We start from the raw sequence: 14,697 nt of genomic DNA, 5'->3' as shown, positions 1-14,697 counted from the left end.
TTCGAGGTATTCAATCAGCAAGAGATTATTGAAGAGAAAAAAATGGGTAAAAAAATCTTACCGCACTATTTGGGCTGTCCTAATCTGAATCCTGTGAGACTTTTCTCCCCCGCAAGCCATCACTTACCTCTGTTGTTCAAAACGACAAGCACTGAGATTCAGAAAAACTACATATCCCATAAAGTGTTGCACGCCGAGGGCTAGTGGAGACCATGGTCGGCCGCGGCGCAGGCGCGGGCTCCACAGTGGAGAAAGATGGCGGCCCCGACGTTTACTGCGAGGTTATACTCCCTGTTGTTCCGCAGGACCTCCACTTTCGCCCTCACCATCGCCGTGGGCGCTTTGTTCTTCGAGCGCGCCTTCGACCAAGGCGCGGACGCGATCTACGAACACATCAACGAGGGGGTGAGGGACTGGGCCATTCCTGACCTTGGGCCCACCTGAGGGGTGACTGGGAGTGGAGATGGGTTGGGACTCAGTCTTCCTTACTAAGAGGGGGGAAAGCCATGGGCGCCTTATGTCGGTCGACTGCCGTATGTTCTCTCCACCAGATGTGAATCCCAAAACATTAAATGAGGTCAGTAGATCCTTTGGCGGGGGGGGGGGGGGGGGTGTAAGTTTTGATATCACATCCCCATTTGTCCATTTGCAGAAGTAGAAACTAAAGCCTAGTGAGAGCAGAGGTCTTACTAGGGCTACCCCAGTCAGAAGTCAGTGGTGAGTCAGGGCTGGAACCCGGACCCATTGTCTCCTCTGAGGGTTTCAAGGGCAGGTTTGAGCGGGCAAGTGTCCTGAAAAGGACATCGCCTTAGATACTGTGGCTGGCCTTGGAAAGGCCTATCTGAAAGATAGCACTCTTCACTTCCCAAAGGCTTCCCACGCAGGCATTATGGTAGTCATAATGGTTAGGAGATGGGAATGTGAAATCAGAGCCCTGGATGGGAATACTGGGCCTTGTCACTTGATAACTGTGGCATTCATTTGGGGGAGTTTCTTAGCCTCTATGAACTTCATTTTTATCTGTAATATAGAGATGTTAATAACAGTAACTACAGTAAAGAATTACTGTGAGGATTATGTGAGATACTTGCAAGGTGTCACAGTACCTGGTAGGTGGTGCATCAAAAAAATAACGTTTGTGAGGTTCCTCAGGAGAATGTAGGTAGGGAATGACCACACCTTTTAGACTTATTGTGTGCCAACAGTGTGCTAGATGCTGTACATGTTTTATATCATTAAATTGTGGCTTAAACTAGGGAAGGTCTCCTACAGATAGCCCTGTTTCACCATTCACTTGTGGTTTTAATTCAGAGCTGTCTGACCTTACGGCCCAGGAAGACTCTGCCCACTAATGCTGTCCGCCTGTGGCCTGGACAACTTTCTGTCCCTATGAAAGTGTTGCCACTGTTCCATCTCCTGAAAGCAGTTCTGCTGGCCATTTTCAATGTTTGGGAACAGCATTTAAGTATGCTATCAAAACATCAATCTGTGCTTTTAGGAATGAGAATCCAACTAGCTCCTGACCCAAGAATAATATGTTTAAGGAACTAAAAAATGATACAGTGTGAATTATTTGGGCCTATGCATTTAGATCTCTTGAATAATACCTGGGAGTTAAGGAAATAAGGCATCTTCTGGGCTCTGTTCCTTAATTGTGTACTTTTGAGCAGTTACCTCAATTTCCTGTAAAAGAAGGATCATCCTCCCCCACTTAATTTTACATGGCAATTGATAACATCAACGCATTTTGCAAGTGTTGGGAATGTGCGTCAAGCCTAGCGTTGCTTCCGTTTTGCCCACCCCAACTGTCCAGACGTGGTATATGTTTTTCTCAAGCTTGTTTTAGAGACCAGGACAGTGGGAGTAGCTGCAAAATGAGAGAAACAAAACTAAAAGTTTGTGACTTTTGTCTTTAAAATGCAGAAGCTGTGGAAACACATCAAGCACAAGTATGAGAATAAGTAGTTCCCTGGAGACCCCTACCCAAGCCAAAAGGACCAGGTCCATCCACCAGCTGTTTGCCCAGAACCAGGGCCTCAGCTTGAAGATGATGCTCAGATTACTCTTCACCGACCACCTTTAGCTGTTGGCAAGAAGTGGCTTCACCTGACAGACTCTTTAACTTCTGCTGTGTTTGAAGCATGTTTAATCAGTCATCAGCAAATAAATGTAAATTGTCCTTGAGACATGCTTCTGCATCTAGTGCTTTGTTAACTCTACCCAATCTTCACTTATTGATTGAGACCAGAGTCCTCTGCAGACATCTGAAGGGCAAGTTCCATTATTTCGGATTCCCCGTTAACTTCCAAAGAACTCTGGTTTGCAAAACATGAACTATAATTGGAGGTGTTACTTTCCACTTTTGCTTCTAAATCAGTAATTCCACTCTTTTTTTTTTAATGTAAGCTCTACATCCAGTGTGGGGCTCAAATTCACAACCCTGAGCTCAAGAGTTGCATGCTTGGGGCACCTGGCTGGCTCATTTGGTGGAGCATGCAACTCTTGATCTAGAAGTTGAGTTCGAGTCCTGTGTTGGTTGTAGAGATTACTTAAATAAATAAAACTTGAAAAAAGAGTTGCATGCTCTACCAACTAAGTCAGCCAGGTGCCCCAGTAATTCCATTTTAGTTTGGGGGCACCTAGGTGGCTCAGTCGGTTGAGCATCTGAGGTCATGATCTCAGGTCATGATCTTGTGGTTCGTGAGTTTGAGCCCTATGTCAGGCTCTTATGGTGACTGCTCAGAGTCTGGAGCCTGCTTCAGATTCTGTGTCTCCCTCTCTGCCCCTTCCCCACTCACATTCTGTCTCTGTCTCTCAAAAATGAATAAACATTTAAAAAATAATAAAAAATGTTTATTTTTTAAATGTTTATTCATTTTTAAGAGAGCACATGAGCGGGGAAGGTGCAGAAAGAGAGGGATACAGGGGATCCAAAGTGGTCTCTGTGCTGACAGCAGCAAGCCTCTTGCAGGGCTTGAACTCATGAACCGTGAGATCATGACCTGAGCCAAAACCAAGAGTCAGGCACTTAACCGACTGAGCCACCCAGGCACCCCCAAAATTAAAATTTTAAATTCTATTTAAGATTTAAAATTCCATTCTAAAATCTCATGGGAGTGAACTGACTGGCTTAACCATAGGGAAGCAGTGGATTCAGCTGTAGGAAAAAACCCTGCCCTGAGGGTTTGGGGCCATTCCCTGCCCCTGGGTCTCTCCATTCTGCCTTTAATTTGCTGAGTGTCTTTGGACAAGTTGGCATACCTCTCTGGGCCACAGCCCATCTTCTGATGCTGAAGTTGGACCAGAACTCTGACCTTCCTGCCAGAGTTCCCCTCTCTATTGAGTTTGGTTTATCGTGGTGCTTCCTTGATAGGTTTGAATCCTCACTCTACCAGTTCTAGCTGTGTGAACCAAGGGCAAGGCACCTGACCTCTTTGAGCTTCAGTTTCCTGGTCTGTAATATGGGATTCATGGAGGTACCTTCTGTGTGGGTTCTTTGTGAGTATTAAATGAGTTGTTAAATGCAGGTTAAGGGGCGCCTGGGTGGCTCAGTCGGTTAAGCGTCCAACTCTTGAATTTGGCTCAGGTCATGATCTCACGGTTCATGAGATTGAGCCCCGTGTTGGGCTCTGTGCTGACAGCCTGCTTAGGATTCTCTCCCACTCTCTGCCCTCCCCCTCTCTCTTCTCTCGCTCTCTCAAAGAAACATTTAAATGTAGTTAACAATCACAGATCCTGGCTCATGGACACAACTGTGGCAGAGAGACATGGGGGGATGCTTAAGGACCTGGAGAACCAGAAGATTCTGCTGGCAGGCTATGGAGCAGTAGGGATGGGAGGAAGGGGTTCAAGGAACATAGTACAGACATTCATTTCAACAAATATTTGGGTGGCCACTGTGTGTGAGGCACTGTGGTAGGTGCAACCAGGCATGTGGTGGCTAACAGGCTTGAACTACAAGAGATATTGTAAATGCCACTTTTTAAGCATATTTATTTTGAGAGAGAGAGAGGGAAGGGCAAAGAAGGGGGGGGGGGGAGACAGAATCCCAACAGACTCCGCACTGTTGTTGAGGAGCTTGACGTGGAGCTCAAACTCACGAAATGCAAGATTGTGACCTGAGCTGAAATCAAGAGTGGGACACTTACCCGACTGAGCCACCCAGGTGCCCCTTGTAAATGCCATTTTGTATCAAATACATATGGAACTTGTACTGTAAGAAAGTGCATGTGCAGTGGCACCGTTTTCCTGAAGGATATTTTGTATCTATGTATTAAAATCTTTAATGTGCATATCTTTGACCCAAGAAACCCCACTTCTGGCAAATTTTCCTAAAAAAATATGGGTATCCATAAGGGATGTTCATCATGGTGTTTTTTGTAATGGGAAAAGTGAAAACAAAATATCCTAAATAAGAATTACTGCTGAGGTGAAATATGCAGTTGTTGAAAACCTTGTTTTAACTGAAATACCCAACACATATGGCAAAGTACCAACCTCACTAATACATGAAGCAGTCTTCCAAGTTACTAAGAAAAAGGTAAATAACTCAGAAGTTAGTACAAGAAATAAAAGTGGCTACAAACATGAAAAAATGCCCAGTTTCACTAATAAAATGGAATGCTATTTTTTGACTACCAAATCGACAAAGATGAAAAAGATTAGCAACACCAGAGAATTTCCGTATCTGATTACCTATGTACATATGCACGCTTTTAAATGGTTTCTAGGGCACTTGGCTGGCTATCAGAAGAGCCTGTGACTTTTGATCTTGGGGTTGTGAGTTTGAGCCCCATGATGGTATAGAGATGACCTGAATAAATAAAACTTTAAAATAAAATAAGGGCGCCTGGGTGGCTCAGTTGGTCAAGTGTCTGACTCTTGATTTCCACTCAGGTCATGATCTCACGGTTTGTAAGTTCGAGCCCAGCATCAGGCTCTGTGCTGACGGTGTGGAGCCTGCTTGGGATTCTCTCTCTCTGCCTCTCCCCTGCTCGCACTCTCTCTCTCAAACTAAATAAGCATTAAAAAAATAAAATAAATTTGGTTTTCTCGTGTTTAAAAAAAGGGTGTTGCCTGGGTGGCTCAGTTGGATGAGCATCTGACTCTTGATTTCAGCTTAAGTCGTGATCCCAGGGTCGTGGGATTGAGTCCTGAGTTGGGCTCCGTGCAGAGTGTAGAGCCTGCTTGAGATTCTCTCTCTGCTCCTCTCCTCTGCTCATGCTCTCTCTGTCAAAAAATAAAAATAAAATACACATGACAAAATTTACCATCTTAACCATTTTTAGGTGTACAGGATATTAAATATACTCACATGTCCATCCCCAGAACTGTCCTCATCTTGTAAAACTGAAACTGTACCTATTAAATAGCTCCCCATTCTCCCTTTCCCCAGCCTCTGACAACCACCATTATAATTTCTGTCCCTGTGATTTTGACTAAGTACCTCATATAAGTAGAATTATATAGTATTTGTTTTTTTGTGGCTGGCTTATTTCACTTAACATAATGTTCTCAAAGTTTATCCATGTTGTAGCATTTCGTTGAATGTCCTTTTTCACGCTGAATAATATTTCATCATATATAGACATATACCATATTTTGCTTATCCCTTCATCCATCAGTAGACACTTGGGTTTCAATGTTTTTACTATTTTGAGTAATGCTGCTATGACCGTGGATGTACAAAAATATCTTCCAAGACCTTGCTTTTAATTTTTTTTAAAAAATTTTTTATTTATTTTTGAGAGAGAGACAGATTGCGAGTGGGGAAGGAACAGAGAGAGAGGGAGACACAGAATCCAAAGTAGGCTCCAGGTTCTCAGCTGTCAGCACAGAGCCCGATGCGGGGCTGGAACTCATGAACCACGAGATCATGACGTGAGTGGAAGTCAGACGCTTAACCAACTGAGCCACCCACGTGCCCCAGTTCTTTTAGGTATATACCAGAAATAGAATTACTGGGTAACAGGAATTCTGTTGTTATGATTAATTAATTAATGCAGTTTTTTTTTAAGTCTGTTTTTGAGAGAGCGCACACGCACATGAGCAGGAGGGACAGAGAGAGAGAAATTCCCAAGCAGGCTCTGTGCAGTCAGCGCAGAGCCTGATGCAGGGCTCGATCCCATGAACCGTGAGATCATGACCTGAGCCGAAATCAAGAGTCGGGCGCTTAACCAACTGAGCCACCCAGGATCCCCTAAATAATGTACTGTTAAGTAATCCCTACACCCAACATGGGGCTCAAGCACACAACCCCGAGATTAAAAGTTGCATGCTTTTCTGACTGAGCCAGCCAGGCACCCCAAGCGTGTATTATTTTTATAATGGGCAGGGGTCTTGAAAGGGGGCTGCCCAGAGAAGGTGTGAACACAGACAAATGCAAAATGTGTGTCCCCCGCCCTGGCTCCAGCCCTAGAACCCACTACTTGGAGGCCCCAGGATTCCCCTTCCTGAGGTCCCAATGAGAATTTGCCCTTGAGTGGCACTGCCAACTGAGAGCTGGGCCTCCCCAGAGCTCCCTGGGTGGATGTGCCTCGCAGGTGGGGGAAATGAGGATTAGCACCCTCCTCAGACTGGCACCAAGAAGCTGTTTATTACTGGAAAAAGTTTCCTTCCCCAGCTCAGCCTGAGATATTTCCTGGAGTCAAGAGCTGAAAAGGGGCTTTTTGGTTAGAAAGCCCCAAGAACTTCCCACCTGCTCCCCTTGCACAGGTGTTAGGAAAAGCTAAATGCCTGGATACCTCATAAAAGTAGGTTACTGAAGGCCTCTGAAATCCTCTTCTGAGAAGTTGGCATCCAGTGTAGCTCTGAGCAAGCAGGACCACTCTCTTGGCTAAGCATATTGGAGCTGATGTCCAATTTCAAAAATCTCTAGAAAACTGGTAGAAACCACTTATTCAGTCAGTCAACCAATACATATGTATTGAGTGCCTACTCTGCCTGGCTCTGTTCTAGACCCTGGCTATAGAGTGCGGAACAAGAAAGATCCCTACCCTTTTACAGCTTACATTCGAGTAGGGGAGACAGATGGTAAACAAGAAATTAAATAAGAACTTCAGCTCATGTTAAGGGCTATGAATAAAATAAAACTGGGTAAAATATAGGGGGTAACTCAGGTTTAAAGAGCAGTGTGAAATGCTCAGGTAACTAGTGAGGGAACATTTCTCCTTGGAGATGGCATTTGAGCTGAGATTTGAATCTCGGGTAAAGATCCAAAGAGCATTCAGGAAACAAGGACAGCAAGTGCAAAGGCCCTGGGGTGAGTATGGGTTTGGCTTATTCACTGAACTAAAGGAAGGGAGGAAGTAATAGACAGGGTCAGATATTGTATGGTCTTGTAGGTCATGCGGATTTCATTCTAAGAAGAAAGGTCAGCCCCTGGAGGAGTTCTGGTTAGTAGCTTACATTTATCAACTAGTTGCCATGAGCCAGGCATTGTACTAAGTGCTTTGCAGTTTATGTGTCACTTTATTTGACCAATAATCCAAGAGGTCATTTTATTATTCCCACTGAATAGCTCTAGTGAGGTGTAAATAGCACTGATTTCAGAATGGACAGTCCTGGGTTAGAATTCAAGCCCCACCACCCACGGGCTGGGTGAATTTAGGCAAGTTACTTACTCTCCCTGAGCCAGTTTTCTCATCTGTAAGATACCACCATGATATTGCAGAATGGCAGCTATGATTCTTGTTATTTCTGGAGATGCTGTCATCTTGGAGGGGTGTCAAAGGGAGTAAGGATTACTGTGCAGTAAATCCTCACCAAGCTGACTGCTTAATTAACCCAGCCAGGAGCTATCCGGGCTGGCACTCTAGAGCTGCCTGCCAATGTTCAAAACTTTTCAGCTCTGGGTGGAGTCCAACTTGTCCTGGCAGCTCAAAGAAAGGCCCAGCCCTTGGAACATTCTAGACTTTTCCCCAGTAGACACAAGGATGCTGCCTATCATAGGCTGAGTTCCTCGGGAAACCGACTCCGGGCTGTCATTAGTGTGCAAGAGGCTTGCTTCTCAGGTCCATTGGATTATTTTTTTTAATGTTGTCTTTATTTTTATTATTATTATTTTTAATTTGAGACAGAGAGAGTAGGAAAGAGGGGCAAAGCGGGGGAGAGAAAGACAGAGAGAGAGAGAGAGAGAGAGAGAGAGAGTCTCAAACAGGCTCCACGCTCAGTGCAGAGCCCAAAGCATTGATCCCACAATTCTGGGATCATGACCCGAGCAGAAATCAAGAGTCGGACGCTCAACCAACAGAGCGACCCGGGCACCCCTATTTAATTTTTTTAAATTAATTTTTATGTGAGTGTAGCTGACACACAGTGTTACATTAGGTTGAGGTGTACAACATGGTGATTTGACAAGTTTATACATTATACTATACTCACCACAAGTATAGCTACCATCTGTCATCAGCTATTACAGTATCATTGATTATATTTCCTATGTTGTGCCTTTTATTCCCATGACTCATTCAATAACTGGAAGCCTTTATCTCCCACTCCCTTTCACCCATTTTGCCCACCCCCACCCTCTCGGGCCCATTTTATACCTGCATCTACTCCTTGAAGTTCTGCAAGAAAGGATTTGCGAAGTAAAAATAGCTAGATGTGCAAACTTGTGAAGATTTTGGGTGGTGGCTCAGTCGTTAAGCATTTGACTTTGGCTCAGGTCATGGTCTCACAGTTGGTGAGTTCAAGTCCCAAGTTGGGTGAGCTTGTGCCCCGCATTGGGTGAACACGAGCCCCGCTTTGGGTAAAAACATGAGCCCTGAGTAAGCCCTACTTCTCTCTCTCTCTCTCTCTCTCTCTCTCTCTCTCACTGCAGCTTGCTCACTTGTGCCCTCTCAAAAAAATAAAACGAAAATTAAAAAATAAACTTGGGAAAATTTTTTAAAATTCTAATACCCAGCCTGAGCAAAGACATAGGAAATGATTGTTCTCAAATCCTGTTGGGAAGGTCAATTCGACAGTCAAAAAATTTGACTTAGCAATTCTAAGAACTTACCCTGAGAAAATAATCATGGATGTGGACAGATATTTAGCCAGGAGGTTGTTCACTGTAGTTTAATAGCAAATAATGAGAAAACCAAAATGCACAGCTACCAGGTTGACTAAAGTGTAATCTGATAGAACAGCGTTAACCCATTAAAAGGACAAAGATGAGAAATGAAACATGTTCACGATGTCTAACTAACTGAAAAAAAGGTGACAGTAACACATGTAGTATGATCCCATTTTCAGAGAAAACCCGTATGCATATTCCTTTTTCTAAAATAATGTCGGAAGGATAAGAGCTAAAATCCTAACAGCAATTATTTCCGGATGGTGGAAATGTTCTTTCTCTTTGCTTACTTGTGTGAATCACACCGAGAAGCATGTTACTGTTTTTGTAATGTGGCCCGGGGTGGGGGTGGGGGGGCAGCAATATAAGTTATTAAAAAGAAATAGATTCCATCCCGTAACTCAGCCAGCCCTTCCAATAACAAGGAACAAGGACTGTCCTTACAAATGAATTTGAAGCCTTGCAAGGAAAGGACAGAAATCAATGAATTTCAAATGTCTGAGCAATGTGCATAGTTGGAGGGAATACAAATTCCTCAGGCAGAGTGAAGGTGATGGCAGTTGCTTTCGTACGAGCAAAGAACGAACGCTCTGTACAGGGGCAGGCACTAGCATACGTAGAGCATCACACACCCACACACAAAAATAGCTGCCTTCTCTAGGCACTCACCCAGGGCCAGGCCCGGGCCTGGTGCCATTAACATATTCCATGTCACTGGATCCTCAATCGCAGGTGGGCACTGCTCTCCATCCCATTTTATAGGTGGAAAATGAGGCTCAGAGAGGTTAAGTCTCTTGTCTAGGGTAACACAGCTAGTAAGAGTAGAGGTTCAAACACAGGACAGTTGGCTCCAGGGGCTACGCTCATAGCCACAGCTCTGCACCATGTGAAAATCATTTATCTCTCTTCACTGGGGCCTTGGCCTGATATGCTTGGATTTATACACAGACTGAATGCCAAGGGCAGACTCCAGCGGGCATCAAGGACAAGGCAATGATGGAATGCAGAGAAAGTGTCAGCTGGGAGCCACTTAGCCGACAGTCTGTGAATACAGGGGTGCTGTCTTTCTGCTTCTCCTGGCCTATCCTCCCTTCAAAACTCCTGCACAGAACCTTCCGCAGCTGCTCTGGACACTTCTCCTCCACTGCATCCTCATAAGACTGCCAGATCAACTCCCCTGCTCAAACACCTTCAATGGCTCCCCACTATGGTTGAGATCAAGTTCAAATCCCTTGGCCTGACATTTAAGAGCCAAGCTACCTCAAATTTCACTTTACAAACCTTCCAAATACGGTCCTGCTATGGGTCCCTATGCTCTCCCGTCTTCTGCCTAGGCATGGATTACCGAAATAGCACATGCCTGTGTTTGAATTCTAGCTCTGCTACTCTCCAGCCAAGTGACCTTGGGCAGGTTGCTTCCCCTGGTGTGAGCCTTGGTTTCCTCATGTGGAAAATGGGATAATGATAGCAAAACCTCACAGGGTGTTCGGGAAGATATGTGAGATAATGCTTGTAATGTCCTTAGCACATGCCTACTAGGGGTGGTTTTGTTATGTTGCTACAGTGAGTAAATAAAAGGGGGCTCCCTGCACAGTTTTCAGGGACCAGTGCCTAATTAGCATATTCAATCCACGAAATGCAGGCTGAGAACTTTGGCCATGACTGTACAGCTGAATCATCCAAGTGCCCCACCCCTTGTCCCAGCTGTTTTGAAATTGTGATCCTGACATCCTTTCTATCCCCCTAACGCCCGATCACTTTCTTGTGCTTCCCTGTGTGTGGCTGTGATAATCTTGTTTTCAGTGTCTCTAACACTCTTTTAGACTCCAGCAGGCTTGTGCATTCCTCCAGTAATCCTTATCTTTTCTCCACACCTTTAACCGTGTAACAGACTCCTTTCTGCCTCTATCTATCTTCCCCCCTTCCAGATGTCTGAGCACATTTCTGTCTCCCTCCTGTAAGGACTGTCAACAGAGAGGCCACTTCCTGCCGTGGGGCTGCAGTTCTGATGCCTTGTGTCCGCAGCTCACTAATATTTCCTAATGAAACACCTCCTTCAAACTGGACCCTCTCAGGGGCACCCCTTCCTTCCACTAGCAGACAGGGGAAACTATTGCAAAGTGGAGATTTGGAAAATATGTCCTGCCCAACTTCCCACTCTCATCTCCTTTCCCTTCTGTCAATGGAATGACTCTGTCATGGAGTGACCTGATTATAGATTGTATTAATAGAAGTATGGTATTTAGAACAAAGGAGGTGATAGGTTCTCTTTTCCATGCTGAGCCAACCATACATGGAGTCAGTGTCAGCTCCGAGGAGGCAGGAAAGCCAAGAGGCTGAAAATATGGACTTTGGAGGCTGGCAAGCCTTGGTTTGAATCTTGACGCAGCCATCGCTCAGCCATGAGTAAGGGGCCAAACCTCTAAATGAGACTTATAATTACACCTATCACCTGGTTTTGGTTCAAAGATTCAGTGAGATAATTTCCTGTTCCACAAAGCTAAGCAGGGTACCTCCTCTGTGCTCCCAGGGAGCCTATCACATGCTTAGCAGGCTGGATGGTGCCGTTCTTTTCTTGCCAGCTCCTGTGTGTCCAGTTTATCCTGAGACCAGAGATTTCTGGGAGGACCGCCCTAGAGGAATCAGGGCAGCCGTGCTGAGAAGGTGAGAAGTGGGGTGCACAGAAAGCCAGCCGGGACGTTGGTGGGAAGCACCCGCCACCCTTCTCGTGGGTCCCAGTGAGCAGGGCCCTGTCAGTTCACTAGCCTGCCTCACGGCGGGCCGGCACTTATCCCAGCCATCCTGTCAACATCTCAATTTAGAAACCACTGTGGCTCAGAGAAATGAAGGCACCTTGCTCAGAGTCACAGAGCCAGGGAGTGGCTGAGGCCAGCTTGGTTCTGGTCCCGGAGCCAAGGCCCTGCTCGAAATGACAAAAGCCAAATAGGCCACTGGCCATTCAGAGGACCCTCATACCCAAGGAAAAGTTCTGGCACGGACATTGCATGTTACTCAGAGTTAATACTCTGGGGGAGGAACCAATGCCCTTCCGTGTAGACCCCTCCTAAACTGGGGAGTCTGATTTTCCAGCTGTGACAGGCTGTACACATCCCTGTACCAGGTCCTCATCTATTGCCCCTCTCCTGTGACAGAGGTCAGCTGGACCTAGAGCCTGCACTCTGCCCATTGGATCGGTCATGTGGCATCTGGTAGGCCTGTCAGAGGAAAGGAGAAACAATCTCACCTTCTAAACAGACTCCCATCCAGAGGGGTCCCAGTGTGACAGCGCCAGGCTTCCCTAGAGGCATGGGCCTTGTGGGGAGGCTGTTTCATGACAGAACTTGCTTGTGGAGCCAAAAGCTTTGGAGTTCAAGCTGCTCCCTGATTCTGTCCTTCTGGTAGGAACGGTCAGCAAAAATCCAGACAGAGGCAGCTAAATCTCTTCCTGGCCCTGGGACCCCAGCATTCCACTCTTGGAAATGTGTCCACTGGAAATGGGTGATTTGTGCAGAGAAGTTTCTGGCAGGGTGATTATAAGAGAGAAGTGGGAACTGCCCCAAATGCAGAGTAGACAGCTGGTTTTCTTCTCGCTGATTTGAATAAGATTCATAAGATTCAACAAGTTGAGAGTGCACCTTGCCCCCACCCACCATCATGATGTCATCTGACCATCACAATAATCCATGCCCATCAGGCAAGAGAGGGTAAATGATCATCCCCATTTCTTATCAGAAGAAATTGAGGCCCAGAGAGGCCAAGTGACTGACCTAAGATCACACAGCTTGCTGAAATCTAGGGCCTAGACCCCAGCCTCCTGACCTTTAGTCCAGTGCTCTCTTCATCACCCCAGGTCACCTTTATGAACAAAATAACAATAAAAAGGGTGGGCTCGTGAAGCTTGCAGATGTACATGTGAAAGAACGCAAAGTAGATCAGACCACAACATGGGAGACAGGGTGGGAGCCTGCATGTAAGCTCTGCAAATTAAAATTCCGAAATGGATGGGAATGGTTGGCCTCCATCCCACTGGGGGCCCCCTTTCGGCCAGACTCTTCTGTGAAAACCACTTTAAGGAGGAGAAAACTGTAATTACCCCCTTGGGATTTAAGGGACCAGTCAGAGTGCTGAGGGTGGGCTCAGGCAGCCAGAAAAACCATATTCAATGTCATAATTTCATAGTTGGGAAACTAGAATTAAGTGCCTGTTATTTTTGTAATTCAGACCACAGAGAGTAAAGCTTGATATAACCTCCATGGCTGGGAGAGCACCATGGAAGCCCAGCGAATTCTTAAGCAGAGCAAACCTCCCCACCCCCAGGGGAGGTGGGGTGGTGGTGGGGGTAACCTGAAATCCCAGGGTCTGACATTCGGGGAGGGTTGGGAGTTTAGGTTGAGAAATTCTGGACAAAATGCCCTTTAAGGCCCTCCTGGGTCTGCCAGCTGTGTAAAATTCTCTTGATGATTATTGATTGTTGGGAGAGAATTTCCAGTGTGATGTGAATTTGATTCTAAGACCACCTTCACCCCCATACACACGCATAGGTGGAGAAAGTAACCTTTAGACTGCATTACCTTGCTTCAGGCTACAGATTGGCAAAAGCAGCCTCTGGCCATAAGGCCCCTTCCTCCTGCCCCAGCATCCAGGGATCTAGCTAGCAAGGGACACCAGTCTGATCTGGGGACTAGCCTTCCCCCAAGTGGGTCCCCTAGAGCTCTGGCACCTCCCATCAACACGGTCGGGGTTCCAACATTCCCTCCTCACCTCTGAGCTCCCTCTTCCTCCTCTCTGATGCCAAGTTCCTTAGAAGAGGGGCCCACTCTCCTGCCTTCTCTTCCTCGCCTTCCATTCTTTCCACTGGCTGCCTCCCCATCACTTCCTGGCCAAGCTGGGGCAGTGGCCCAGTGAGCCCCACTACTTAGTCTGCTTGACCTCCCAGCTGCTGCCTGACACTGTGACCACTATCCTTTGCTTCTGGAAAGTCTCGTTGCTCTTGGCTTCTTTCTGTTCTCCTTGCCTGTTCATTTCTTCATTTATTTGTTTTGTTTTCCATTCACATTTCACTTTAGTGAGTCTCCAAACTGAAACTCTTGTCTATGATGCTGGGAAAACTTAGAGAGAGAAAAGCTACAGTTAAAAAAAAAAAAGGTAAACAGAAAAAATGATTGGGAGATATCTGTGTGATATATTCTTTTTTTGTTTATTTTGAGGCAGACAGAGACAGACAGAGTGGGGGAGGGGCAGAGAGCGAGAGGGAGACACAGAATCCAAACCAGGCTCCAGGCTCTGAGCTGTCCGCACAGAGCGCATCATGGTGCTTGAACTCACGGGCTATGATATCATGACCTGAGCTCAAACTCAGACACTCAACCAACTGAGTCACCCAGGCGCCCCTCTGTGTGGTATATTCTTCATTTATTTTTTAGGGCTTAGCACAGCTGTGACTACATCATTTTCCCAAAACATCTTAATACCCAGATCCTGCCTTGGACTGTGAACTCCATGGGGGCGGGGGCCCAGTCTTTCTCACGCATGCCTGACACAGTGCCTGGCACCTAGTAGATCTTGGTCCACATGTGCTGGGTGGATGCATTTATCCTCTCCTCCCGTGGTCCTCCCAACCTGGCTGACCCAAACCCTGA

At 46.1% G+C, this 14,697-nt stretch overlaps 1 protein-coding gene across 3 annotated transcripts; it reads left to right on the top strand.

Annotated features, from left to right (window-relative positions):
• The first annotated feature begins 213 nt into the window (after nucleotides 1–213).
• LOC106985465 (cytochrome b-c1 complex subunit 9) lies at nucleotides 214–2,184 on the top strand. Of its 3 annotated transcripts, XM_015083665.3 has the most exons (3): nucleotides 256–405; nucleotides 552–577; nucleotides 1,924–2,184. In XM_015083665.3, the coding sequence occupies exons 1-2, from the start codon at nucleotides 256–258 to the stop codon at nucleotides 555–557; spliced, it is 156 nt and encodes a 51-aa protein (XP_014939151.1). In that variant the 3' UTR covers nucleotides 558–577; nucleotides 1,924–2,184. The 3 variants fall into 3 exon arrangements, with proteins under 3 accessions (XP_014939150.1, XP_014939151.1, XP_053062696.1); XM_015083664.3 differs by lacking the exon at nucleotides 552–577 and having other exon boundaries at nucleotides 214–405; XM_053206721.1 differs by lacking the exons at nucleotides 552–577; nucleotides 1,924–2,184 and adding an exon at nucleotides 1,312–1,908.
• Nucleotides 2,185–14,697: the final 12,513 nt, after the last annotated feature.

Source organism: Acinonyx jubatus, chromosome D3 (genome assembly GCF_027475565.1).
Source record: "Acinonyx jubatus isolate Ajub_Pintada_27869175 chromosome D3, VMU_Ajub_asm_v1.0, whole genome shotgun sequence".
NCBI classification, from domain to species: Eukaryota; Metazoa; Chordata; class Mammalia; order Carnivora; family Felidae; genus Acinonyx; species Acinonyx jubatus.
Note: the sequence above shows the minus strand (reverse complement) of the source record. Positions and strands in the feature narration are given on the sequence as shown.

What these genes read in the sequence shown, in the direction of transcription:
- LOC106985465 (XM_053206721.1), top strand. Translation starts at nt 256, where the DNA reads ATGGCGGCCCCGACGTTTACTGCGAGGTTATACTCCCTGTTGTTCCGC. An exon ending in ACGAACACATCAACGAGGGG is followed by an intron (nt 406 to 1,311) that starts GTGAGGGACTGG and finishes GTTTTAATTCAG; the next exon opens with AGCTGTCTGACCTTACGGCC.